Raw genomic sequence first — 27,061 nt, forward strand, 5'->3', positions numbered from 1 at the left:
TCTGAGGTCTACATCCTCATCGATGATACCAAGTAACACGGTGGAAGTATGTCACTGTTGCACTGTGAAAGATGTTCTCTGAAATCTTTAACCTCCTAGGACCTGGCGTCCACATATGTGGACATCACATTTTGGGTTGTCTAGACCAAAATACAAAATTTTGCTCTACAAGGGCCTGATTTCCACTTACGAGGACATTATACTGCCTCTGTTCTATCGAAATTTAAAGCAAATATCCTCATATGTGGATCTCATTTCTCTCAGAAACAAAAATCAGGTAAAAAAAAAAAAAATCTGGTAATTCTTTGTTTTTACATTAATCAGGTCCCAAACAGCCCAAATGGCAAAGAGAATTTAAAAATGCATGCCATGAAAGAGTTCGGGTCTTAGGAGGTTAAAGCACAGAGTTAGAGGTCATCATAGCTTGGGGCTTGGACCTTAAGGGGTCAGTGAACCTGAAACCTGCGTCTAACACTGTAGTTAGTTGACACTGAGTTATTTGCAGGCCTGCCAAGAGATTCAACCTTTCACCTGGGTCTGCTGCTGGGGCCTCCTCCCCCTCACCTAGGAGGCACAGAGACTACAAGCCCATTATCATCAATGGAGCTCCAGTGGAGAGGGTGCAGTCCTTCAAGTATCTTGGTGTCCACATCTCCTCAGACCTGACATGGGCTGCCCACATTCAGGTCCAGACCAAAAAGGCTAGGCAGCGCCTGTACCACCTACGACAACTGAGGAAGTTCAGGGTCTCTCCAAAGATCCTCAGGATTTTCTATACAGGCGCTGTGGAGAGCATCCTCACACAGAACAGGACATCGTGGTTTGGGAACAGCTGTGTGAAGGACCAAAAAGCTCTCCAGAGAGTGATCCGTACAGCAGAACGCTGCTGCAGGATTGCTCTCCCCCCGCTTCAGGACACCTACACCAGGAGATGCCGGACTAGAGCAGCGCAGATACTGAAGGACCCGTCCCATCCTGGCAACAAACTGTTCCAACTTCTGCAATCTGGTAGAAGGTTCCGCATCATCCGGGCAAGGACAGAGAGACTCAAGAGGAGCTTCTATCCCCAAGCCATCTGGGCTCTAAACACACACACCCGCCCTCTCACATCATCTATAATTGACTGAGACAGGACTCTCTTCCAGACACTCTAAACCAGGCACAATATACATTCGAAATTCCTTTAATTTTAAATAAGTTTATATTGTCTATTCTGTAAAATAGTCAGATGTCTATTTATACAGAATTCACCTGCTTGCTGATACTACTGCACATTCACCCAATGTATATACTATGATACATATGATAATGTTCTTCCTCTACCCCCCCCCCCCCCCCATTTTTGCACATGTCGAGGAGCGTGTCAGGCTACATTTCACTGTGTGTTATACTTGTATAACTATGCATGTGACAAATAAAGAACCTTGAACCCGGGTTGATAATGACCTGGTTCTTGAAGGCACAAGGATGAAAAGAGAAAAGAGAAAGAGAGAAAGAGGTGTTCCTGGTCAGATACCCTAACCACATCAAATGGTCCCTTTAGATGAAGAGGAGTAGCAGCGGTATCCTAACTCCGACCCACCACCCCAAACGACCATGCACCTCACCCTATCTCTAATGGAGAGCCCAGCTACCTGAGAAAGTAACTCATTGCCACCACCTGTACCGGGGACCTCATTCGTTCCATCATTACCCACAGCTCGCAGCCACAGTTGAGGGTAGGCACTGAGATCAACTGGTAAATTGTCAGCTTCATTCTTAGCGCTCTCATCGCCATAACAGAACAGTACAGCGATCACATAAGTGATGATGATGATGCTACATCACTCTGTTTCTCAATCTCCCTTCACTCATGAACAAGATCCCAAAACACCAGAACTCCTCAACCTGGGGCAGTAACTTGTTCCTCACTGACCCTTTTCCGACTACAGACTACGGCCTCAAAGTTGGAGGACGGATTCTGGTTGCAGCTTGTTCACACTCCCCACTGCAAATTGGAGGTCATTGCTCAAAGCTGAAGAATCCAAAGCAGACATGAGATCCTGAGACCGCTGGTCCACAACCAGGATGAAAACTAACAGGTTCAACCTCTCCAGCACCGTGCTACGGTGGTTTTTATACTTAAAGAAAACTAAAGAAGTTGATATTATAGACACAGGGAACATGAAACACCTGGGCCCTCCCAATTCTCAAACCTATTGACAGACAACAGGCCTTTACATCACCCCATAAAAGATGAGGATAGTGGATACCTCAAAGAAACGTTACTGATACTTCAAAGTTTTAAGAAACTCTTGGTTAACCAAACTTTATTAAACCCTCTTAGAACCTATACGAGTGGTCCAAATCCTGGTTTTAAATCCTTTCAAAGGCGCATGGAGAAAATCCAAACGGGTCTTTCCGAGGTCTTTTGAACCCGGAGACATCTGGATGTCTTACCTTCGATGTCCTGTTCATCATAGACTCTGTGTTTCTCTGGCGGGCTGCGAGCTGCAGGACAAAGGATCTGCTGAAAGTCCTGAACATCAAAGGCCTTGTTTAGATCTTCCTCTTCTTCTTCATCAGCATGACAGTGTGGAGGAGGAGGAGACTGAAGATAAAAAACACTAACTGGTGAATTAAATGTTGTGAGTCTTTCATGAACATAGCTGTTTAATATCAACATTTCCTGTCTTTAACTTTGTTTTTAACGCAAACACACAACAACCACAAAATAAAAAGTAAAGGTGAAGGTTTCCAGCCAATCAGAACAGAGGTAGCTCACACTGACTGACACAACTGAACAAAAAGCCCAGACAGCAAACTCCCCCATAAGTGATCATTATCAGATCGATATTATTGATCGCTCATCGGTTTCTGTGGAAACTCACTGCAGACTGACTGAGGGTGTCACCAGGACTCGCTGAGCTCTGATGATGGCTCATGGCTCCCACAGGGGTCACAGGTCACAGAGCTGGATATTCAGAAGCAGGTTGGGCAGCAGAACCTGGGGAGGGAGGTGCACTGGAGGTCAAAGGTCAGGTTATTTGACGCTGTTCAGTAAATGTAAGAACTGAATCTGTTTACGAATCTGCTGATCCTGAATCTCAGAATGTGTTGAAACCTGAAATGTTTTGGCCCGTTAATCCTGCCGCTCTGAGCTGAAACACTCTGATGTACAGAGTGTACGTCGAACACACCGTGAAACTTCAGCCTTGGTTTTTGGTCAACTTACACAATTTTAAAGGGTTAAAATTCAATTTTTAATTTCGTGGAACCAAATATAAACTTAAACTAACACTCAGGACTGACTCTGCAGAAACCATGAAGCTTAATGTGAGCAGCTTCATGGGGGAACCATGACGTCCATGTTCAGGCAGCTTGCTAATGTCCCAGCTCGCTTTAGGAGGGACGCCGGAGCTTAGAGCTTCCTGTAGGGGCTCATCAGGCCTGCACGAAATCGAAACGAGGTTTGTGGTTTCTGCACAGACGCATGAGAGCTGAGGTTTCTATTCAAGAGACGGCAGACATCTCTGCAGCTGAGTTCTCCAAACCAGCACAGGGAAACATCCAGATGGATCATCAGGCCAGAGCTGAGTTTGAGCTTAGGCTTACAACTTTGGAGATGAAGTTTTTAAAAATATTTGATTCCTTTAAATCAAATATGTTTGCATTTAAAAAAATCAGGTCAGAAGATAACTAAGATAATTCAAGAATCTATTATTTATGTGTATTAATTATAAATACATAGTAGTCCTGATATAATCACATGACTACTAATAAAACTCTTGTAATTAACGCGTCTTGGACCTCTGTCTGTGAGCAGACAGTTCAGATTTTCAAAATAAAACTCTCACGACATGTAAAAGGTCAGAGGTCTTTAATGATGCGACTGCGAGGGTCAGAGTGAGGGAGCAGGCGAGCTTCAGTAAAAGTCCTACGACTGTCCGTTCCAGCTGGTTCCTCGCCCTGACCCATGGTCGATGTTCCTCCTGCTTTAAAAGCCTTTGGAATGAAAGACTGTTTGACAGCCTATTCTCATGTATGTGACCTCTTGTTTTAGCTCCACCCCCTCAGAGGCGTTAGCTTTCCTCATGGTTAAATAAGCCTCACACTGACTCACTTCTCCGCCGTGTGGCACAATGCAGAATTACACAAACGCCTGTAAAACTTCAGGTGAGCTCTCTTCAGTGAAACAGGTAAACCCAGTCTTCAGATCCTTTTGATGCTTTAATTCACTGTCAGACATTTTTGAACATTTTTAATCAGAAATTTACAAAGAAAAAACATCTTTAATGCTTCCTGTAACCTGCAGAGTGATTCTCGTCTTACATGATTATAAATGTACTGCATCTGTCCAGCGTGCTCACAGGCACACTGGTGCAGTGAGGAGAACAGGAAGCTTTTTAAAATAGATTTGACTGTAGTTTTGCACCTCTGTGTGATTTTCAGCAGGGCCGACAGGTGTGCTGCTGCAGGTACAGACAGTCGGGTTTCTTAACTCGAAAACGTTTCAGGATCTCTGTGCAGGAAGGAGAAATGTGCCACAGCTCACACAGGAACCTGCTGTTTCCCACAGTCAGCTCGGTAAAAGTTCAATTTTCATTTTAGAAGCTGGAATAAAAGCAGGTTTGAATAATGACATCATTATTGTGATTTAAGTCTCGGTGCATTTTCTCAAACTCAGAGCAGGAGCAAAAGCACGGTTTAAACTGATCTGGGCTCAGTGTCACTGCCACCGAGTGTGTGTGTGTGTGTGTGTGTGTGTGTGTGTGTGTGTGTGTGTGTGAGTGTGAGAGTGTGTGAACAGGAAGAGAGTTGGAGCCTACCTCAGCGTCCTTGCAGCTCTGAAAGAGAGAAATTATAATGCAAAGTCTGAAACCAACAGGAAGAGAATGGGTGGGGGGGAGGGGGGCAAATGGGGGGAGGGTATGGAGGGGTGGGGAGGTGGTGGTGGGGGGGAGAAGAAAGAAGGTTGAAAGGAGGAGAGGAGGCAGAGAGAGGGAGCAGAGAGGAGACGGACACGCTGCAAATGAGGAGCTCCAAACTCTCCACAGAAACCTGATCAGCTGAAGGTCACCATGGCAACCGCACTGTCACTCAGTGCTTGTCCCGCCTCCGTCTGCACACACACACACACACACACAGCTGCAGATTGTCCGATGCTGTCTCTGATGACATCACACAGACAGGTAACTCCCACCTGATTCTGTCCAACCAGCACACGAAGCAGGTGACGGAGCATTTCTATTGGTCAGTGTGATCACCTGCACACGACAGCCTGAAACTCTCTGACTGATTTCTGCTGTCTGACGAACACAAAAGCAACACTAGGACCTGATCTGCAGAGACCTGAGGACAGGGCTGCCATTCAGAGTCCGGCCTGATGGTGCGTCACTGCTCTAGACTGTATATAAAAGATGGACACAACCCCTGTGATGTCACAGAGCCGGGAGTGGGCTGGAGCCAAGCTTCTGTCTCACTTTCATAGCAAACACCCTGAAGGTGAGCCTGATAAAGATGAAGATGATGAAGTCAGAAAGTCAACTTTTATTTATACAGCACTTTTTAAGACGAGGACCACAAAGTGCATCACAGCAAAACAATAAATGTAAAAGATGAGTTTTCAGTCGTTTTTTAAAGAGACTGACGAGTCCACAAATCTCAGACTCGGAGCTCCAGAGTCATTGAGGTGAAAGCCCGTTCAGCCTCGTAGGACCTCGGGGACCTCGGGGACCTGCTGGGGACGTATGGCTGCAAAAGGTCAGTGATGTAAGCTGCTGTTTGTCGATACAGAGCTCTAACAGTCAGAACCAGCTGCATCAGCGACGCCGTCCGTGAGAGTACGATCTGTTCTCACAGCAGCGTCGTGAACAACCTGCAGATGCTCCGGCGAGTTTCTGCTTGCACCAGTGAACACTGACTTACAATAATCCAAACGTGATGAAATAAATGCACGAACAACGATTTCCAGTTCACAGCACGACACAATGGTACAATCTGCCTTAAATGATAAAACAAGAGTGACCACATATCTAACATCCACAGTGGGAGTCACGAGTTACCAAAGTAAGTGAGTAATGGGCTTTCACTACGCTGGGCACAGACAAGGACCTGTGCTTTATCTGCATTAGGCTGGAGAAGGTCACCCAAGGTTTAATGGAGTCTAAGAAGCTGTTTCGGCATCTGCAGCTTTTAAAAGACTTAAAAATACTAGTCTTAGCCTAAAAGAGATATAGAAGGTCAGATAATCTGCACAGTGGTGATAGCACACGCCCTTAAAGGTACTCACAATGTACTGAAGTGGGAGCAGTTGGAATAGAAACAATAAGGGCCCAATACACAACCTTGATGATGATGATGAAAGTGTTTTTCAAGAAAAGTAAAGTCATCAAGAAGTCACACAGATGTGTCTGATGGAGGCTGTAACGGGGGTGGGGCTGGGTGGAGCTACAGGATGCTACGGTCTCTCTGACAACCACACTGAGACCGCCACGGTCACGGGGAGAAGACGCCGTTTCATCGCCGTACATGACTCACTTTAATGAAAATAAACTTGTGGTTTGATTGGACGAAGCTGCTGAGTGACTTACTTAAAACTGATCTTCCAGCTGGTCTAAACATTAAGGAAACGAGGCTCAATGCTTCTGCTAGCCTAGGATACACTGGAGAAAACGCAGCACGGACTCAAGGTCAGGCTGTTGCTTTCCTGCCTCTTTTGAAAATGTAAAAGTAAAAAGTAGTCAGAAGTAAAGTACAGATACCTGAAAAGTCTACTTAAGTACAATACTAAGTACAATAACAAAGTATTTGTACCTCATTACTGCCCACCTCTGGAAACCACCGAGCAAAGGTCTGAGGATTAGGACTCAGGTGGAGCTGCAGCATTACAAACTGTACCACGTGCAGAACAACACAAACCTTATTTACCTTCAGATCACCGTCCCAGTTACCATGGTTACTGTGGCACGCCGGTAAATGCCCGGTGGCTTCTTAGTTTCATTCAGGCATTGAGCGTTTTATTAGCTCCAGACTGAGCAGAGAGACGTCGCTCGCCGTGTGCGCACTGCTGAGAAACAGAAGCTGAGTTCACTTCATTTCTGCTGTTTCATGGAAACAGTTACTGAGGACCAATAAGTGGGCTCGCCTCTGAACGCTCAGCGTGACACTGATGAACAGTTTTAGGACACAGCCAAAGTTTTAGTAATATCATCATTTTAGTAGTATTGCAGTAAATGTTCCTCCTCCTTTAAAACACCAGCCTTTGGAATGAAAGATATGCTTTACAGACTGTTATCGTTTCTATGACCTCCATAAAACAAGAACACACACTGTGATGAAGCTAGACCAGCCTTTTGTAGTTCGTCTTCTGCACATTGTAGTTTCAACACGGCAGACTTCCTGTTAAAGAGACACCAGTAAGGTTGTTCCAGTTCTAAGTGCACGCCTCTTCCCTTTTCCTGAGTCCTCAGCAGTTCTCCTTCTCACCTTTCCTTGACCTCAGTGACGTTTTCATCGAGGTCAAGGAAGAGCGTCAGGAATAGGAGACATGAGGGACTTCTGGAATGGGTCTTGGGTCTGCAGTGCAGCTGTACTCTGGTATCTGACTAAATACTGTGTTCTCTTGTTTGTTTTGCTTACTTATAGGCACTACACTGTGTCCTGAAACACTGCCCTCTGCTGGAGAAAGCTGTAGTTACATTAACGATTCAGTTCAATATGAATATGAACGAAACATATGACCTTTGTGAGATATAGCCTGAAGTGAATGTAATACCACATTTAACCAGCAGGTGGTGCAGTCAGACATTATTCAGGCTTTATTATTCAGGAGCTCCCCCTGCAGGTTATTAACGCTAGCATACAAACATGCGATGAGTCTGAAGTCATATTTCAGCAAAAACATGTTCGGAGAAGAAAGCGATGCTTATTGGATGGATGGCTGCACAGTGCTGCCCCCTATGGCCAAAGTTGTCACTACATGTTTACGCAAAGCTAAACCAGTGACTCTAAGAACATGATTTTTAACATCTACTTTTTTAATGATCTGTTTTTATTTCTATGATCCCTTTAAGTGAGTCTGTACATTCTTCAGTAAAAATGTGCAGCCCATTTTAATACTTCCTTCACTAAAGTGTATGTTGTGGGCTCCATCTATCACCTGGTGCCTCTGGACTGAGCTGGACCTGTTCAGTCCTGATTGGCTGTATTTATTTGTGTAATCTGATTCCTCATCACAGACTCAGCAGCGGCTGCTTTAACGCAAACACGCTGACGTCGTCATGCAGTCAGATCATAATCAGTGACAGGCTTACTGTTATTGGTTGGTTATTTGACCCTGTGAAGCAGTTGTCCAACGGGTCTCTCGTGGATCATATAAAAACAACATTCATGTCACTGCAGTCAGCTTCTGACAAAGTGACTTTTAGATTTACTCTTTATTTATTGAAGTACAAACTTTTGTCACGTTAACATGTCATTTTCAACAGAGATGTGGCCGAGATATGACAAACAGGAAGGTTAGATTCAAAGGTGAGGAGATATTGTGTCTCATATTGTGTTTGTTCATAAACCTGCTGCTAATCAAACTGAGGCAGACTGACTGTGTTATTTAAAGGCTGCATGAGAATCCTCTGCAGGATGAACAGGTGAGTTTGCTGCACTGTGATGGGTTTACAGTAGCGTGTGTGACTTGATGTTCGCTCACTTTGTGGTAGAGTATCACTTCCTGTTCCTGCTCAAACACAGTGGTGTTTCTGAGTAGCTTATCTGCTTAGCAATTTAATTAAAAACTTTTAAATACATTCTTTTTTCATAGTATAATCTTCACGTGCTTCATCCGAAGCACACTTTCTGTGTACTCACTACCTAACTTATAGCCAAAGTATTCACTCACTGTGTCTGTACTGTTTCGCTAGCTTAGCTTAGCTCGTAGCCGACTCGTTAGCACCATGGCTACTTCACCTGTCCCTCCCGCACTTTCCTGCTCATTGTGTCAGATGTTTAGTTACTCCTCGGCCTCCTTTAGCAGTAGTGATACTTGTAACAAATGTAGTATATTTGCAGCACTGGAGGCCAGGATTACTGAATTGGAGACTTGGCATCGCACCCTTCATTCACCCGTAGCTAGCCAGGCCCCTGTAGCTGCTGCAGCCGAAGATAGCGTAGGCCCCGCTAGCTGTTCCCCGGCAGACCCCAAGCAGCTGGGGAAAGAGGGCGGCTGGGTGACGGTGAGGAGGAAGCATAGTCCTAAACAGAAGCCCCAGGTACACCACCAACCTGTTCATGTGTCTAACCGTTTTCCCCACTCAGCGACACACCCGCCAGGGACATGTGAAGCTAGAGTAGGGTTGCCAACCGTCCCTTAAAAAACGGAATCGTCCCGTATTTAGAAACAAAAGTACACGTCCCGTATTGAGCTAATAAGGGACGCACTTTGTCCCGTAATACAGTGAGAATCAAAAGTAGTCTATAAATGTTAATGGAATTAACGCTTTGTTTGAAAACATAATTCCCAGCCCCTCTCCTGCTTTGTGACCAATGAGCTGACAGCACACTTATGACAATTCGAGTATGAGAATTCAGATTACCGCTCATCTCATTGGTCGAGGAAAGGTCGCTTATGGAGAAAATACCGGAAGACAACAGATGACCACAACAACAAGCATGACCAACAGGGAAACAAACGCTGACACTGCGGTGCAAGTCTCGGACGACAGCACACCTAAAGCTGGGCAGACACTGTGCGATTTTTTCAGTCACGTTATTCAGCTCCTGCTCAAACTGCACGATTGACTCGCAGGGGTTAGAAGTTGGTAGGTCACGATGCAGGTCTCACACTATACCGCCCGATGCTCTGATGCGACCTGAGTGCTCACACTGTGCGTCCATAAAATGAAGGTTATAACAGAAAATCTGTCGCTCGCTCACCCTCTCTGTCTTTCACTCACACAGACACACACACCACCATCAACTTTGCTAAATTGCTAATGAAAAACATTGATCAGGCAGCTGTGATTAAGCAGCAGTGTAAATCCAACTATTTTCACAGTTGTTGTGGTCGTGATAATTTTGTGATGCCACATCGAAAAGGCTCGGATGAGCTTTCCAAAGTTCTACAAGTTGTGCCTCCATCGCTTGTGTCCAGATCACACGCTGCACAGCCGTGCTGCTCCGTCTTTTTCACCGACGTTTACGTGTTTGCCCGTGAGCAGTGTGAGCGGCTGCGGTGACACCCTCACGAGCGATTGATGATCGGGAGTTGGTCGTGAGGTGTTAAGCGCTTCTCGTTACCCCACGTATACTACACGATGCACGATGAAGGCAGAGAAAGAAAAAAAAGGCTGCAAAAGTACAGGGAGGAATGGGAAAAGGGAAACACCTGGCTCGGAAAATGCACGATAACACCTTTAAAGCGCACTGCACTGTGTGCCGGCGCACTTTTTCCATAGGCATGCTTCTAGTGGTGGGCACATGAAGAACATGAGGGGCGTGAAAGCTCGGGGAACCCTTAACCATTTTTTTGTCCACCAGGCCACGGCAGAAGCAGATATGGTATGTAAACACTGGTTTGTTTTTTTAAACCCTCTGGTTAAGGTTAATGTGGACATGTGCGGTGAATATCAGCACTATGTGGCCAGAAGTGTGATAATATCATTTATTTTGTGTAATAAACAACTGCAAGGATAGATGATTACAACAAATAGATCACTAATACATAAAAGTAATACATAGATGAATAATGATGATGAGTTAAGATGCGTAATCATGGGAACAAGTGGGTTTACAAACAGGAGCAGCTGATTAGGATTAGAAAAGCTGAAATAATACCTCAACTGAAGCCAATTGTACTAAATGCACTATATGTGCACTGTTACAAGAATGTTTTTCGTTCTATTGTTTTCTATTAATTTATATAATTTTAAGTTAAGCAGGACAGAGTTCTTTTAAAGAAAGATTTACTTATATTCTCAAAAGTTAAGCATGACAGGCTTCTGTTTAAGAAAGAGACCTGTTTTACTGTGTTAATGTTGTCATTTTGAGCTAAAAATAAATGGCTAAATGATCATTTGTTTCCCATATGGTCATATCACAAAGAATATGAATCTGCTTAGATCAAATTCAAGACAAATGGTTAAAAAATAATTTCACACACAAAAAAAAGAGCTACAAAATTCACCACACTGGGAAGGGTGAACTGGGTTGCCCGGCCCTGGCCACGAGGTGTCCCTTATTTATTTTTCAGGGAGTTGGCAACCCTAAGCTAGAGACACCGGCAACCATAGTCAATTGTCTTCCAGGGGCCAGAGCAGGCGACATTGAAGGAAATTTAAAACTGCTGGCTAAGAGTAAACGTAAATTCAGTAAAATCATAATTCACATCGGCAGTAATGACACCCAGTTACACCAATCGGAGGTCACTAAAATCAATACTGAATCGGTGTGTAACTTTGCCAAAACAATGTGGGACTCTGCAGTTTTCTCTTGTCCCTCCCCAATCAGACCAGGAGTGACATGTTTAGGCGCATGTTCTCCTTAAATTGCTGGCTGTCTGAGTGGTGTCCCAGAAACGATGTGGGCTTCATAGATAATTGGCAAACCTTCTGGAGGAAACCTGGTCTTGTTAGGAGAGACGGCATCCATCCCACTTTGGATGGAGCAGCTCTCATTTCTAGAAATATGGACAAATTTATTAAACCCCCCAAAATATGACTATCCAGAGTTGGGACCAGGAAGCAGAGTTGCAGTCTTACATGCCTCTCTGCAGCTTCTCTCCTCCTGCTACCCCCCCCAAAAACCCATCTCCATAGAGACTGTGTCAGCTCCCAAACAGACAAAAAACAAACTAAAAACCAGCAACAAACAACTTAAACATAAAAATCACAAAGAAAGAACAGTACAGTATCCACATCTGAACCAAAGAGTAAAACAGTGAAATGTGGATTATTAAATATCAGGTCTCTCTCCTCCAAGTCTCTGTTAGTACATGACTTAATAATTGATCGACAAATCGATTTACTCTGCCTTACAGAAACCTGGTTACAGCAGGATGATTATGTTAGTTTAAATGAATCAACACCCCCGAGTCATTCTAACTACCAGAAACCTCGAAGCACAGGCTGAGGGGGAGGTGTGGCAGCAATTTTTCACACCAGACTATTAATCAACCAAAGACCCAGACAGACTTTTAATTCATTTGAAAGCCTGATGCTTAGCCTCGTCCACCCCAGCTGTAAAACTCAGAAACCAGTCTTACTTGTTATCATCTATCGTCCACCTGGGCCTTACACAGAGTTTCTGTCTGATTTCTCAGACTTTTTATCTGATTTAGTTCTGAGCTCAGATAAAATAATTATTGTGGGTGATTTTAACATCCATGTAGATGCTAAAAATGACAGCCTCAACATGGCATTTAATCTGTTATTAGACTCAATTGGCTTCTCTCAAAATGTAAACGAACCCACCCACCACTTTAATCACACTCTAGATCTTGTTTTAACATATGGCATAGAAACTGAACATGTAACAGTGTTTCCTGAAAACCCTCTCCTGTCTGATCATTTCCTGATAACATTTACATTTACAATAATTGATTACACAGCAGTGGAGAGTAGACTTTATCACAGTAGATGTCTTTCTGAAAGCGCTGTAACTAAGTTTAAGAATATAATCCACCCACTGTTATCATCTTCAATGCCCTGTACCAACACAGAGCAGAGCAGCTATCTGAACACTACTCCAACAGAGGTCGATTATCTTGTTAATAATTTCACCTCCTCACTACGTACGACTCTGGATACTGTAGCTCCAGTGAAAACTAAGGTCTCTAATCAGAAGTACCTGACTCCGTGGTATAATTCTCAAACAGCCTAAAGCAGATGACTCGTAATCTGGAGAGGAAATGGCGTGTCACAAATTTAGAGGATCATCATGTAGCCTGGAGAAATAGTTTGCTGCTTTATAAGAAAGCCCTCCGCAAAGCCAGAACATCTTACTATTCATCACTGATTGAAGAAAATAAGAACAACCCCAGGTTTCTCTTCAGCACTGTAGCCAGGCTGACAAACAGTCAGAGCTCTGTTGAGCCAACCATCCCTTTAACGTTAACTAGTAATGACTTCATGAACTTCTTCACAAATAACATTTTTATCATTAGAGAAAAAATTACCAATAATCATCCCACAGATGTAATATTATCTACAGCTACTCTTAGTACCATTGATGTTAAGTTAGACTCTTTTTCTCCAATTGATCTTTCTGAGTTAACTTCAATAATTACTTCCTCCAAACCATCAACGTGTCTTTTAGACCCCATTCCTACAAAACTGCTCAAAGAAGTCCTGCCATTAATTAATTCTTTGATCTTAAATATGATCAACCTATCTCTAATAATCAGCTATGTACCACAGGCCTTCAAGTTGGCTGTAGTTACACCTTTACTCAAAAAGCATCTCTAGACCCAGCAGTCTTAGCTAATTATAGGCCAATCTCCAACCTTCCTTTATATCAAACATCCTTGAAAGAGTAGTTGTCAAACAGCTAACAGATCATCTGCAGAGGAATGGTTTATTTGAAGAGTTTCAGTCAGGTTTCAGAGCTCATCACAGCACAGAAACAGCTTTAGTGAAGGTTACAAATGATCTTCTTATGGCCTCTGACAGTGGACTCATCTCTGTGCTTGTCCTGTTAGACCTCAGTGCAGCGTTCAATACTGTCGACCATAATATCCTATTAGAGCGATTAGAACATGCTGTAGGTGTTACAGGTACTGTGCTGCAGTGGTTTGTATCATATCTATCTAATAGACTCCAATTTGTGCATGTAAATGGAGAGTCCTCTTCACACACTGAGGTTAATGATGGAGTTCCACAGGGTTCAGTGCTAGGACCAATTCTGTTTACATTATACATGCTTCCCTTAGGCAGCATCATTAGAAGACATAGCATACATTTTCACTGCTATGCAGATGACACCCAGCTCTATCTGTCCATGAAGCCAGATAACACACACCAATGAGTTAAACTGCAGGAATGTCTTAAAGACATAAAGACCTGGATGGCCGCTAACTTTCTGCTTCTTAATTCAGATCAAACTGAGCTTATTGTACTCGGCCCTGAAAATCTTAGAAATATGGTATCTAACCAGATTCATACTCTGGATGGCATTACCTCGGCCTCCAGTAACTCTGTGAGGAACCTTGGAGTCATTTTTGACCAGGACATGTCCTTCAATGCACATATTAAACAAATATGTAAGACTGCTTTCTTCCATTTGTGCAACATCTCTAAAGTTAGAAATATCCTGTCTCAGAGTGACGCTGACAAACTAGTTCATGCATTTATTACTTCCAGGCTGGACGACTGTGATTCATTATTATCAGGAAGTCCTAAAAACTCCCTGAAAAGCCTTCAGCTAATCCAAAATGCTGCAACAAGAGTCCTGACAGGGACTAGAAAGAGAGAGCAGATTTCTGGGGGGGGGGTTATTCTGAAGCTGCAGGTTTCACCTCTCTCCAACCACATCTGACTGAACCAACAGCAAAACAACAAACTACACTTCACATTTCACTTCACATGACCATCGTCATGAATTCATTCTGACTTTTGCTGTTTCGCTTCCAGCACGATAAAATCCCACTTCCTGCACAGCTCTCTCTCTCTGTGTACTTCAGGAGCATTTTCCCATCTAAAAATCTCTGTTTTCTGCATTATTCGCTTGATCATTACGCACCAGTCTACTTTCAGCCACTGTTTGTTTTTGTTTTTTTTAATTTAACTGCCTTCCAACAAGAAAGTCTCATTTCTGCTGTTTAACAACGAAGAAATGTAACATTTTTAAAAGGATCCCAAATTACAAGCTCTGAGCTGTGCCTGTAATCAAACCTCTGTAACTTTGCTCTGCTTCCCTTCAGCAGCACCAGTTCATGTTCACATGTTGATTCATGGTTTTCTTCAGTTTTTGTTCTACTGCAGAATATTTTAAGGTTATCTGCTATAAAAAGCCAGACCAGGAACATCTGCTTCATATTTTATCCTCAGTTACTTTGACACAAAGCTGTGATGCTCACACCTCTGATGAACCTTTGCGTATAATATGGTAAATGGCCTGTATTTGTATAGCGCTTTACTAGTCCCTAAGGACCCCAAACACTTTACACATTCAGTCATTTTACACATTCAGTCATTTTACACATTCAGTCATATGTTAATATTTCTGACTGTCTGAGGCCAATTTTTCCTGATTCAAATTGAATTTAATTAAATCGACCTTGTGAATCTGAATCAAATCTATTCTAGAAATCAGTGACGATACCCAGCTCCAACGTAGAGGATCTGTACTTAAAAAATGAAACATCCCACCCAAACGCACCACTTACTGTGAGCCAAGTTAACGTGAACCACAGGTGAACCACAGGTGAACCACAGGAGAACCACAGGTGAACCACAGGAGAACCACAGGTGAAGCTAAAGCTGTTTGAAACATGAATTTGAAAATGTGGTTTTAAATTAAGTTATTATGATAATGTGTCTGACCTCTGACCTCTGTGTGTGTTTGTGCTCGTACCTGTTCAGGTGTCGAGTTACCGTCGTCCAGCAGAAACAGAAACACGCCATCTGCAGCTGCTTTTATAACCACAGCTGTGTGTGTGTGTGTGTGTGTGTGTAATTAACCTGTTAGGACAACAGCAATTATGTTCATTCCCACAGTTTCACCCCACCGTGTGTGTGTGTGTGTTTACAGGTAAATGATGACTGTACCTAACTTGTTCAGGTGTGACGGTGCCTATGGGAACGTATAGGTGTGTGTGTGTGTGTGTTCATATAATGACCTTCACATTCTCACGACATCAGCCGCATGAAAAACTTTTCCTGTGTCGTTATGACCTTCCCTATGTCTCCTTATTTGCTTCCCTGTCTCCTTATGTCCTTCCCTGTCTCCTTATATACACTTTGTAGTCCTGTGTTCTGTTCCAGGATCAGTTCTCAGTGCTGATGCTCGTGCTTCAGTAACACACGGTCCTGTCTTTGGTGTGATGTGCGTGTTCTAAGCTGTGAACACAAAGATTATTTTATTGCATAAAAAGGCGCTAATCGTATCAGCGCTATGTTCCACTCGGCCAGAGGAGGAAAAATCTGTTTTGGGGTCCGCTAACCACCTGTCCCCTGGCTCACACCTGTCCCCTGACTCACACCTGTCCCCTGACACACCTGTCCCCTGGCTCACACCTGTCCCCTGACTCACACCTGTCCCCTGGCTCACACCTGTCCCCTGACACACCTGTCCCCTGGCTCACACCTGTCCCCTGACGCACACCTGTCCCCTGACTCACACCTGTCCCCTGACACACCTGTCCCCTGACACACCTGTCCCCTGACTCACACCTGTCCCCTGACACACCTGTCCCCTGGCTCACACCTGTCCCCTGACTCACACCTGTCCCCTGTCACACACCTGTCCCCTGGCTCACACCTGTCCCCTGACTCACACCTGTCCCCTGTCACACACCTGACCCCTGGCTCACACCTGTCCCCTGACTCACACCTGTCCCCTGACGCACACCTGTCCCCTGACTCACACCTGTCCCCTGTCACACACCTGACCCCTGGCTCACACCTGTCCCCTGACTCACACCTGTCCCCTGGCTCACACAGACTCAGCCCTCGTTCATAAAGTGCTTTACAAAGCCCAACATCACGGCTAACAGCTGGTTTTTAGCCAAACAGCCACTTCCTGCAGCAGACAGTAAAGTGGACCCTTTATCCTGGTTTATAACAGGAACTCATCGCTGCAGCACTACAGCGATCCCCTCACGTTCATGTTTAGTTTCACTGTCCTTATTTTCCTCTGAGGTGTCGTTCCTGTCACTAGTTAGCTAACATAAACTAATGTGAGTCTGTTAGCCTCAACCAACCAATCACATGACTCCATGCTCCACTTCCTGTGGTGCTTTCTGACCTCCTGTCCAGCAGTTTGGTGACGTGAGGAGCTTTTATTAGACCTGTTTTCTGTTTGGTTCTAAGGAGAACATCAGAGCACGCAGACCTCCAGCAGCTACATCTGAGGAGCTCCTTCTAACATGGAAGCAGATGTGATGCCTGGTGGATCCACCGAGGACGTGTATGTGAAACATCTTTATACATAATGTTCCTTCAGCCAGGAAGTCAAACATATGCTGTGTCCGAATTCAGGGGAAGGATGCTTCGACGGATTCTACCTCCCTACGTGAAGTAGGGAGGTAGAATCTCTCCTGAGCCTGGATACTTGCAATGCTAAAGGCAGAGGAAATCAAAAATGACAGCAGGCAAATAAAAACACAACAACTCTTAGTAATTGCACATTTCATAACTTGTGTTCTTAAGAATTATCTTCTTGATAACACACATACGTACTTTGTATTCTTTAAAGTTATCTCATGTCTTCTGGCCTGCAAGGGGTGACTTTCCCCTGCAGGCCCATCTTCTCCAGAATTGTCCTGGTCACACACAACACATAAGAGAAGAGAGGAAACCATGGCAACCATGTTAATCCCTAAACCCAAAAGTTTTCACAGCAGAACTCCAGAGGAACGCCGTCTGGACATCACAGGTTCTGTACAGCAGCGGTCCGTGAGTCGTTTGGTACCGGGCCACGAGAGTTGAAATTTATGGTTTTCAGGGTTATTATCGTGAGCTCGGTTTCCCTGGGTCTTTCCCTTGTTGTAGTTGTGTCTTATTTTGAAAGAAATATTTACACGTTACCATAGCGACCAGAGAGCATGAAGCGGCAGAGTGGAGGATGTTACTGTCAATGTTGGCGCATTTTCAGGAGGACGCTGCTAATAAAGTTACACAATTACACAGTACATTCACGTTTGTTATTATATTTACAAAATACCACAGTTTGTGTCTTGGTCATTTTATGTGGTTGTATTCATCCGCGACACCTTAAAGGCTCCGTGTCTGACATGAACCGGTCTGTGGCGCAACAAAGGCTGGGGACCGCTGCTGTGCAGCATGAGGGTTAATAGGACCGCACTCATATGAATATGATGTGTAAACTGATTTATTCTTGTACCTCCACGCCGTAGCGGCCCAGTTCTTCACCGCAGTGAAGAAGTGATCGTTTTCTCCTCGTTTTAATAAATTAAGCCATTTGGTCTTTGTTCCCCACAACATGTCACCAATTCGACAAAATCTAAATTAGCTGTATGTAAGCGGCATTACATGAAAAACCGCGGGACCCGCGATACAAGCTGGTTTACGGTTATTTAAATAAAAGAAACATGTCTCTGCAGATGCCCAAAGCTTAACAACACGACCCCTATAACAATTTAACTTTTGTACAACCAGATGTTCATATACTTACATTTGGAAGTGTTTTCCTCTTCGACCACCATCGTTATCAGAAACAAATCTCCTCTGTGACCCGCAATGAATCCTGGGATATAGTAGGACACGAAGGATACATCGCACCCATCCTTAGAATTCGGGCCAAAGAAGGACGCATTTGTCGCCACATTTAAAGGACTCTTTGAAACCGGGCAGCGTTTGTCGCGCTGCTGTGACATCATTGCATACAAACGCGGCATTTGAAGCATCCACCCCCTGAATTCAGACACACAGCTCACACTGTGGGAGGTCAAAGGTCATAGGTGACATTCATGCTTCTGTGCTACTCAGTCAGACACACACACACACAAACAGAGGCCATTAAGATTCTAATGTGTGTGAGTGTGTGAGTGTGTGTGTGTTAATCTGTTGTTTTTGCAGCAGCAGCTGATTCTCGTTTACCGTAATCAGTGAGCTTTTATTCTGACATGTTCTGTAAACAGAAACAGGAAGTTCACCTGCGTCACACTCTGTGGGAACCTGTGCACGCACACACACACATACTTGTTTTTCTGTCTTAGTGAGGACATCTCATTGACATAATGTGCTGCTGTCACCCTGAGACTCAAACATGTCTTCAGACTCGTGGAGACGGGCTGTTGGTCCCCTGAGCGCTGACCGAGGACGTGATTGTGGAATATCCTTATGAATAATGTTCACACTGTCAAAGGTCACAGGTGACATTCATGTTTCTGTGCTAATCAGTCACACACACACACACATGCGCACTCACACACACGTGTGTGTATTCATATCCTTGTGGGGACAGTTGACATAACCCTAACCATGACCCACCTGTGGCCCTGACACTAAAACCACATTCTGAGTGTGCAAAAGGCCTTCAGCCCCGCGAGGACCAGTAACGTTCAAAGAAAAACACGTGACGACGTTTACAGCTTCATAAATATTTATGTCTCCTGCTGGCAGGTGAGCTCACAGGTGAGCTGCAGCTTCAGCACTGATGGGGGAGGGGTGGGCGTGTTCAGGGTCTGGACCTTCGTCCTGGTTCTGATTGGTTCTGGAGCAGATTTCAGTCCCGGCTGGTTTTGGGTGTTTCTCAGCGGGGCAGCAGAACACAGAGCGGGTCCTCGGAGCTACCAATGAGAGGGCAAACACCACAGAAGAAGACGTGGAGTCGAAGGAGGAGGCGCGGTTCTGATGAGCCTGGGTCACTGAGCGGTTGTAGCTGCCTCTTCCTCCTCCTGCCTCCTCCTCTCCTTTACCTCCTTCAGTCCCTCCCGGATCCTGTCCACAGCCTCCTGGTCTGCGGCCTGCCGGGCCAGACCCAGAGCCTCCTGGTAGAACCGCAGTGAGTCATCCAGCCGGCCTGAGGGACAGAACCAGACGGCGTGAGACGGACGGAGTAAGACCCGCCCCCCGATCTCTGTTCCTTGCTCACCTATGTGCAGCAGGATGCCCGCCATGTTTCCCAGCAGCACATGGAGGTCCGGGTGTCCGGCTGAGCGGCTCAGTTCCACCGCCCGCCGGACCAGTGCCAGGGCATCGTCATGGTGACCCTGCAGATCCAAGATGGTGGCCAGGTCGCTCATCAGCACAAGGGTCTGACAGAGACAGGAAGAAGAGTTTAGATACCGACAGACGAGTCTACCTGTAGGCGTGATTACCTCTAGGCGTGATTACCTGTGGGTGTGTCTCTCCCTGCTCCTGGCAGCAGATGTTCAGGGCGTCCTGGTAATCCTGTCCAGCCTGTTTCAGGTGCAGCGTGGACGCTCGGTACCGAGCCCGTGAGTCCAAACACAGCCCGAGCAGGAGGCGGGTCTCCTTCCTAAGAGCCTCCTGCTCCTCTGAGGGCGACACGCAGGTTAGTCACGTGACTTCATGATCACGTTTAAACTCAGCAGCAAGCGTCTGCCTTCGAGTCCCAGCAGAGGGACTAACGAGCCCACCAAACGCTGCAGGATCTGCTGATTCCTCCTTCAGCTCGTCTGTAACCAGCTGTTAAGCTCCTCCCTCCTTATTTTGATTTTATTCAAAGGCAAAGGGGTTCCTGTGACACGGCTCAAAGAGACGGAGGCGACCCGCTCTAACTCCGCCCCCCTGTGCCACTCACCTGTGGGCTCCTCTCCCAGGAGCTCTTTGTGCTTCTCCAGTTTCACCTCCAGAGACTCCATACAGAACCTGAAACCGTGCTCTGCAAGCTCCGCCCTCAAACAAGAAAGCACACAGAGAGTCAGGGAGCTGTGACCTCAGCTTCCTGTCAGCTGACCGGCTGAATTTGCCCTCACTTGTTCTGCTCGGCGTAGATGGTGGCCAGCTTCAGCGACATCTCGATGACGGCATTGTCGTCCTGGAAACAGACAGGAAATCAGGTGGGTTCACCCGCTGAATTCCAGGTGAAACGAACGAGCACTGACCTGCGGAGTTCCTCCCGCCAGCATGAAGCTCATCGCCGCTTTGAAGAGTTTCTCAGCCTGCGAGAAACAGGAGCACAAAGGATGACATCACAGAGGACCAGCCAATAGCAGACAGACCCTTTGGCTGCGAAAAAAAGTTTCAGATTAACGAGGTCGCCGAGAACGAACGTCGAGAGCGAGCGGAGGAGAAACCGGTCAGCTGTGTGTGAACGCTGAGCTCGTCAGAGCTATCTGGGCTTTAATGACGACGTGTTTATTAAGGCTGCTGTGTGTTTCACATTTTAAGTTTTCTATTTAATCTGAACAAGCCCCTAAAAACAGTCAGTGATCACTGTCGGCCTCTCTCGGGTTTTATTACCACTGTTCGTTTTAAAGTTGTTTAAAACCTTCTGATGTAGCTGCAGCCCAGCAGCAGTATATGAATGACTAAGCTCGTATTGTGGATGGATGATCTCGGTTGTTCTCCTGACTGAAGTTTGGTCCGTTTACAGCATCCTGCCATGCGATTGCATTTGTCTCTAACCACCGAGTGGAAAAGTGTTAGCTTCATCCTCCAGCTTCACTGTGTTTATGCTAACATAGCTGTGTAGCTAGCGATCACGCAGCACATCATTATATAGCAGCTAGCCCAACTTCAGTAACCCTACAAACGTCACTGCTGTTTAGATTTCTGTCTTCATTTATGTTGGAAGTGACAGCAGAGCTGCAGGTTTGAATTTCAGAACATGCTGCATCATGTTTAGGTGGAAACTTCTAATGACGTCAGGATAACGCTCACACAGGGGGACGCTTTCTCCAGGTATACTTCCTGTTTCTGTAAATGGAGGGCAACAACTTCATTTCCTGTTTGATGGCAGGTCCACTGGAGCATTTGGGGGCGTGGCCTACCCGCTGAAGGTCACTGTGGACCCCTCGTACTGCTCAAACAGCACAAACAAAGATGGAGGACAGGTCTGCTGCAGACGTGTCGTACATCTGTATCACCTGACATGATCTGCAGGTCCGGCGTCTGACCCAGATGGTGTCTCCGGCACCATCACTGAGCCATCGGTGCTAAACGCTGCCCTGATCATCTCCACGCAACTGCCCGACGACAACTGTCCTATTCTAAGCATGCGCTGTGACACGGACCGGCCTGAGTCCACCTGACAGAAGCCCAGCATATCCTCTAAAGCACATGCTCACGTTAGAGGCCCCGCCTCCAACATGTGACACAAAGAAAAGAAGTGCAAAAACAAACGCTCATGCCTGTTTACAAACTGAACGTTTCTTCAGATTGTTTTTGATCCTAGCAAACATTTGCTGTGACAGTCGATTAGTGTTTGTGTGCTCTGTGATCAGTCCCAGCCTCCACCAGCAGGTGTCACTGTTTCCTCTCTGTGATGGAGCAGATACTCACGCTGTCCAGCTGACCCTGCACGTAGGCCAGGTTCGCCATCTGAGGACACAGGTGAGCGATAAACAGGTAAACAGCTTAGTGTGTGTGTGAGCGGTTCACGGAGGTCAGAGGTCAGATGTTACCAGGCTGTAGGTGTAGATGATGGCCTGGTTGTTGTGCGTCTGATGAGCGAGAACAACGGCCTGATGGAGGAACCCCGAGGCGGCCTGCAGCTGACCCCGATGCATGCTGAGCTGAGACACACACAGAGTTGTCATCATCATCATCACCTTTATTTATAAAGCACTTTAAAACAACCACAGCTGACACAAAGTGCTGTACATTGGAACTGTAAAATAAAATTACATGAGATATAAATAAAAACCAAATAAAAGAAGAGTGAAATCATTAATTAAATAACTACTTCAATTACAAGAGAAACTAAGTCTCACTGAGGTTAAAAGCCAAGGAATAAAAGTGGGTTTTAAGACGTGATTTAAAAGTGGACAGTGAAGGGGCCTCTCTAACGTGCCAGGGCAAATTATTCCATAATTTAGGAGCCACGATAGAGAAGGCCCCGCCCCCTCTGAGCTTCCTCCTGGAGCAGCTGGTCAGCTGACCTGAGAGACCGACAGGGTGTGTGGGGATGAAGAAGCTCAGAGAGGTAAGGCGGGGCAAGACTGTGAAGGCATTTAAAAACAAACATGAGAATTTTAAAATGAACTCTGAAAGACACAGGCAGCCAGTGCAGAGAGGCCAGCACGGGGGTTATATGCTCTCCTTTACGAGTTCCTGTTAGGAGTCGTGCAGCCGCATTTTGAACCAGCTGCAGACGTGAGAGCAATGACTGACTGACCCCCACATAAAGTGAGTTACAGTCATCCAGGCGGGAAGAAATAAAAGCATGGATCACTGTCTCAAGGTGCTGCCTCGAAAGAAAAGATTTTACTCTCGCCAGTCGCCTTAAATGATAAAAACTGGACTTCACCACTGCTCTGATTTGGTTGTCCAATTTAAAATCACTGTCCAACTTAAAACCAAGGCCAGTAACAACAGGTTTAAAATAGACTTCCAGGGATCCTAAAACAACAGAGGACTCACAGGGACCACTGGGTCCAAACACCAACACTTCTGTTTTCTTAAAAGTTTAGAGCCAACCAAGCTTTAATGTCATCTAGACATGTCAAGAGAGGTTTTATGGAGATGCCATCCTTGTGTTTTAGTGGCAAATAAATTGTCAGTGCTGCTGCTGTTACAGAAGAAGACCCACTGACCCCACTGCTCTCACACAGGTGTAACTCTGTGACGGTGGGTTTAAGAGTATTTTTGAACACGGAGATTTTCCATTTTCGTTTTTTTTTAAATCCCGTCCACATGTAAACGCTAAGAACAAAAAGTCTGGAAGCCTGGGAGGGAAAGAGTAAGCAGGGTTTTGTGACCTCACAGAACTTTAAGTACGTCTGAAAAGTTCATGTTTTTCTAGTGACAGATAATTTTATGTTCCTTTCAAGTATTCGTGTTAATAACCAAAGACAGTGTTTTGGTTGGTGCAGACTCGCAGCTTAGGAACGAACATTAAAAAAAAATACATTTATTCAAAACCAACGTCGGGATTTGGGTTGTGAGAGCGTCTGTGTTCATTTAGGAAGCTATGGTCCACTCGGCCAGAGGAGGAACAATCAGTTCCTGTCCCCTGGCTCACACCTGTCCCCTGACTCACACCTGTCCCCTGGCTCACACCTGTCCCCTGACTCACACCTGTCCCCTGGCTCACACCTGTCCCCTGACTCACACCTGTCCCCTGGCTCACACCTGTCCCCTGGCTCACACCTGTCCCCTGACTCACACCTGTCCCCTGGCTCACACCTGTCCCCTGTCACACACCTGTCCCCTGGCTCACACCTGTCCCCTGACTCACACCTGTCCCCTGGCTCACACCTGTCCCCTGGCTCACACCTGTCCCCTGACTCACACCTGTCCCCTGGCTCACACCTGTCCCCTGTCACACACCTGTCCCCTGACTCACACCTGTCCCCTGGCTCACACCTGTCCCCTGACTCACACCTGTCCCCTGGCTCACACCTGTCCCCTGTCACACACCTGTCCCCTGACTCACACCTGTCCCCTGGCTCACACCTGTCCCCTGGCTCACACCGGTCCCCTGTCACACACCTGTCCCCTGGCTCACACCTGTCCCCTGGCTCACACCTGTCCCCTGTCACACACCTGTCCCCTGACTCACACCTGTCCCCTGGCTCACACCTGTCCCCTGACTCACACCTGTCCCCTGGCTCACACCTGTCCCCTGACTCACACCTGTCCCCTGGCTCACACCTGTCCCCTGTCACACACCTGTCCCCTGGCTCACACCTGTCCCCTGACTCACACCTGTCCCCTGGCTCACACCTGTCCCCTGGCTCACACCTGTCCCCTGACTCACACCTGTCCCCTGGCTCACACCTGTCCCCTGTCACACACCTGTCCCCTGACTCACACCTGTCCCCTGGCTCACACCTGTCCCCTGACTCACACCTGTCCCCTGGCTCACACCTGTCCCCTGTCACACACCTGTCCCCTGACTCACACCTGTCCCCTGGCTCACACCTGTCCCCTGGCTCACACCGGTCCCCTGTCACACACCTGTCCCCTGGCTCACACCTGTCCCCTGGCTCACACCTGTCCCCTGTCACACACCTGTCCCCTGTCACACACCTGTCCCCTGACTCACACCTGTCCCCTGGCTCACACCTGTCCCCTGACTCACACCTGTCCCCTGGCTCACACCTGTCCCCTGGCTCACACCTGTCCCCTGGCTCACACCTGTCCCCTGTCACACACCTGTCCCCTGGCTCACACCTGTCCCCTGGCTCACACCGGTCCCCTGTCACACACCTGTCCCCTGGCTCACACCTGTCCCCTGGCTCACACCTGTCCCCTGTCACACACCTGTCCCCTGTCACACACCTGTCCCCTGACTCACACCTGTCCCCTGGCTCACACCTGTCCCCTGTCACACACCTGTCCCCTGGCTCACACCTGTCCCCTGGCTCACACCTGTCCCCTGACTCACACCTGTCCCCTGGCTCACACCTGTCCCCTGGCTCACACAGACTCAGCCCTCGTTCATAAAGTGCTTTACAAAGCCCAACATCACGGCTAACAGCTGGTTTTCAGCCAAACAGCCACTTCCTGCAGCAGACAGTAAAGTGGACCCTTTATCCTGGTTTATAACAGGAACTCATCGCTGCAGCACTACAGTCTGATGACCACAACCAACCAATCACATGACTCCGCGCTGACGGCAGATGTTGCTGAACATGTTTTTGTGTGTGTGTGTGTGTGTGTGTGTGTGTGTGTGTGTGTGTGTGTGAGTGTGTGTGTGTGTGGTACCTTGGCTTTCTTTAGCAGCAGGATCATCTCGTCCTCCTTCCTCTGAGCTTCATCGCGTTTGTCTTCTTCACTGCTGCCAAACAGGGAGAAGGCTTGACACACACACACACACACACACACACACACACACACACACAGTGTGAGGTCACAGAGGTGACAGGAAGTAGGAACAGGTTATGAAAGCTGATAAAGAACAATGTTTGTGACCAACCATACCGAGCGCTGCCCACAGCACCCCTCCTCCTCCTCCGCTCACGGTTACCCAGCATGCCGAGCAGCGCGAGCCCTCCACAGGCTGTGACGTCACAGCGTTGCTCTGACTTCTGACAGTGTTAATGCTCAGACTGCAGAAGCAAAAGCGAGTAAAAACTTCAAACTTAGTTCACATGCACATGATATGGTTGCCACGGTTACTGTCACATTACCACGTCGTTACACCTGGTTGACAAGTTCTGGTCGTGTGTGTGTGTGTGTGTGTGTGTGTGTGTGGAACAGAGCACAGGTGCAGATGTTACTCCAGCTGTTCTGCTGCTGATGTTTGTTGTTGTCAGAGATTCGAACCAGCAACCTTTCTCTGCCCATCAGCACTGCACCCTGGCTGCAGTGATGGGGACCAGAGAAGCTGTAAAAGCTGCAGATTTTTGAATGGACTCTGGTGTGAGGACGCGGGAGGCTCAAATCGTGTGAAATGTGACCTGACCCTGGTGCGCAGTTTCCGGTCGCTCACCTGTGTGCAGCTCGCGGGTGACGCAGGCTCCACCTGAAACTACCGAACCTGCTCAGAGTCTGCCTGAGGACAGCGCGGAGAACACCGGAGGCCGCCATCTTTACTGTTTACATAACGAGCGGAAGACACGACTCCAGACCCTGCGCCTTCAAAATAAATGCAAAGAATCTCTCCAGTGTCGAATAATTGAAAGAATCGATCAACAAATATCTCAATTTCTTATTGAGATGTTATTAAACAAATACAGTGAAAATAAAATAAAATGACGAGATTTTTACTCCATTCGTCATTAATTCTCATTTATTTTGAAAGGATAATTTCTAAGCCTCTAACAGGCAAGTTATGAGTCTGAAAGCAGGGGTCCATCCTGCAGTGTGATGGGGGCGGGGCACAGCTTACCTGAGTGTTGCTGCCAACCTCGTCCGTGCCTTTATGACGTCAGCGTACCATCTTCTGACGTCACAAAGCTCCGATGAGCTCAGACTGGTTTATTAAACATGAAGCTGAGTTCACTGCACCGCAGCCACAGATCTCAGTCCTGCAGAGCCTGTGATGATGTCATGATGATGTCATGATGATGTCACGTGAAACAAACTGTGAGGAATCCCGAAGAACAAAAACAGCTCTAATCAGCCTCCAGGCTGCTAGTGTCCTTTAACACACTCTCAGCCACTTTATTACGAGCTTTAAAAACAAAGTTTTCAAAGTAAAACACCAAATTCGACGCACGTTTATCAAAGCTGAGACCGGAAAACCGTCAGAATCAAGCGGCTGGGGTTGAAATGTCAGCACTGCAACCCACACTCTGATTGTGAGGCTCCGCCCAGAGTCAGGAGGGGCATTC

The 27,061-nt window shown here is 46.6% G+C and overlaps 2 protein-coding genes across 8 annotated transcripts in view; both read right to left on the bottom strand.

Moving 5' to 3' along the window:
* slc4a2a (solute carrier family 4 member 2a) overlaps window positions 1-19,132 on the bottom strand; it is a 34,910-nt gene extending 15,778 nt beyond the window's left edge. The window contains exons 1-4 of one of the 5 annotated variants that reach the window (XM_084912161.1): window positions 15,544-15,566; window positions 15,356-15,449; window positions 2,871-2,986; window positions 2,440-2,590 (exon numbers count right to left, since the gene is read on the bottom strand). In XM_084912161.1, coding sequence (XP_084768287.1) covers window positions 2,440-2,590; window positions 2,871-2,924 — 205 coding nt within the window. In that variant the 5' untranslated portion in view covers window positions 2,925-2,986; window positions 15,356-15,449; window positions 15,544-15,566. Of the gene's footprint in view, window positions 1-2,439; window positions 2,591-2,870; window positions 2,987-4,808; window positions 4,891-15,348; window positions 15,608-18,324 lie in introns of those variants that run through there. The other 4 variants (XM_084912164.1, XM_084912165.1, XM_084912162.1 and 1 more) reach the window with 4 other exon arrangements.
* Window positions 19,133-19,236: 104 nt separating this feature from the next.
* On the bottom strand, window positions 19,237-26,348 carry ttc19 (tetratricopeptide repeat domain 19). Of its 3 annotated transcripts, none has more exons than XM_084912255.1 (11): window positions 26,218-26,348; window positions 25,707-25,834; window positions 25,491-25,582; window positions 22,244-22,354; window positions 22,122-22,160; window positions 20,723-20,779; window positions 20,594-20,655; window positions 20,419-20,513; window positions 19,989-20,152; window positions 19,747-19,909; window positions 19,237-19,674 (listed from the first exon to the last, which is right to left on the bottom strand). In XM_084912255.1, the coding sequence occupies exons 1-11, from the start codon at window positions 26,313-26,315 to the stop codon at window positions 19,517-19,519; spliced, it is 1,167 nt and encodes a 388-aa protein (XP_084768381.1). In that variant the 5' UTR covers window positions 26,316-26,348; the 3' UTR covers window positions 19,237-19,516. The 3 variants fall into 3 exon arrangements, with proteins under 3 accessions (XP_084768381.1, XP_084768383.1, XP_084768382.1); XM_084912257.1 differs by having other exon boundaries at window positions 25,702-25,834; window positions 26,218-26,329; XM_084912256.1 differs by lacking the exon at window positions 22,122-22,160.
* Between the last annotated feature and the right edge of the window lie 713 nt (window positions 26,349-27,061).

Source organism: Perissodus microlepis, chromosome 18 (assembly GCF_051167445.1).
Source record: "Perissodus microlepis isolate ML-2025 ecotype Zambia chromosome 18, ASM5116744v1, whole genome shotgun sequence".
NCBI classification, from domain to species: domain Eukaryota; kingdom Metazoa; phylum Chordata; class Actinopteri; order Cichliformes; family Cichlidae; genus Perissodus; species Perissodus microlepis.

Bases quoted from the DNA above. Each gene is read 5' to 3' on its own strand.
- ttc19 (XM_084912255.1), bottom strand. From the start codon at position 26,315: ATGGCGGCCTCCGGTGTTCTCCGCGCTGTCCTCAGGCAGACTCTGAGC. The intron at 22,161-22,243 runs GTAACATCTGAC...CTGTGTCCTCAG, and splicing joins TCATCTACACCTACAGCCTG to ATGGCGAACCTGGCCTACGT. The intron at 19,910-19,988 runs GTAATCACGCCT...TGTCTCTGTCAG, and splicing joins AGGGAGAGACACACCCACAG to ACCCTTGTGCTGATGAGCGA.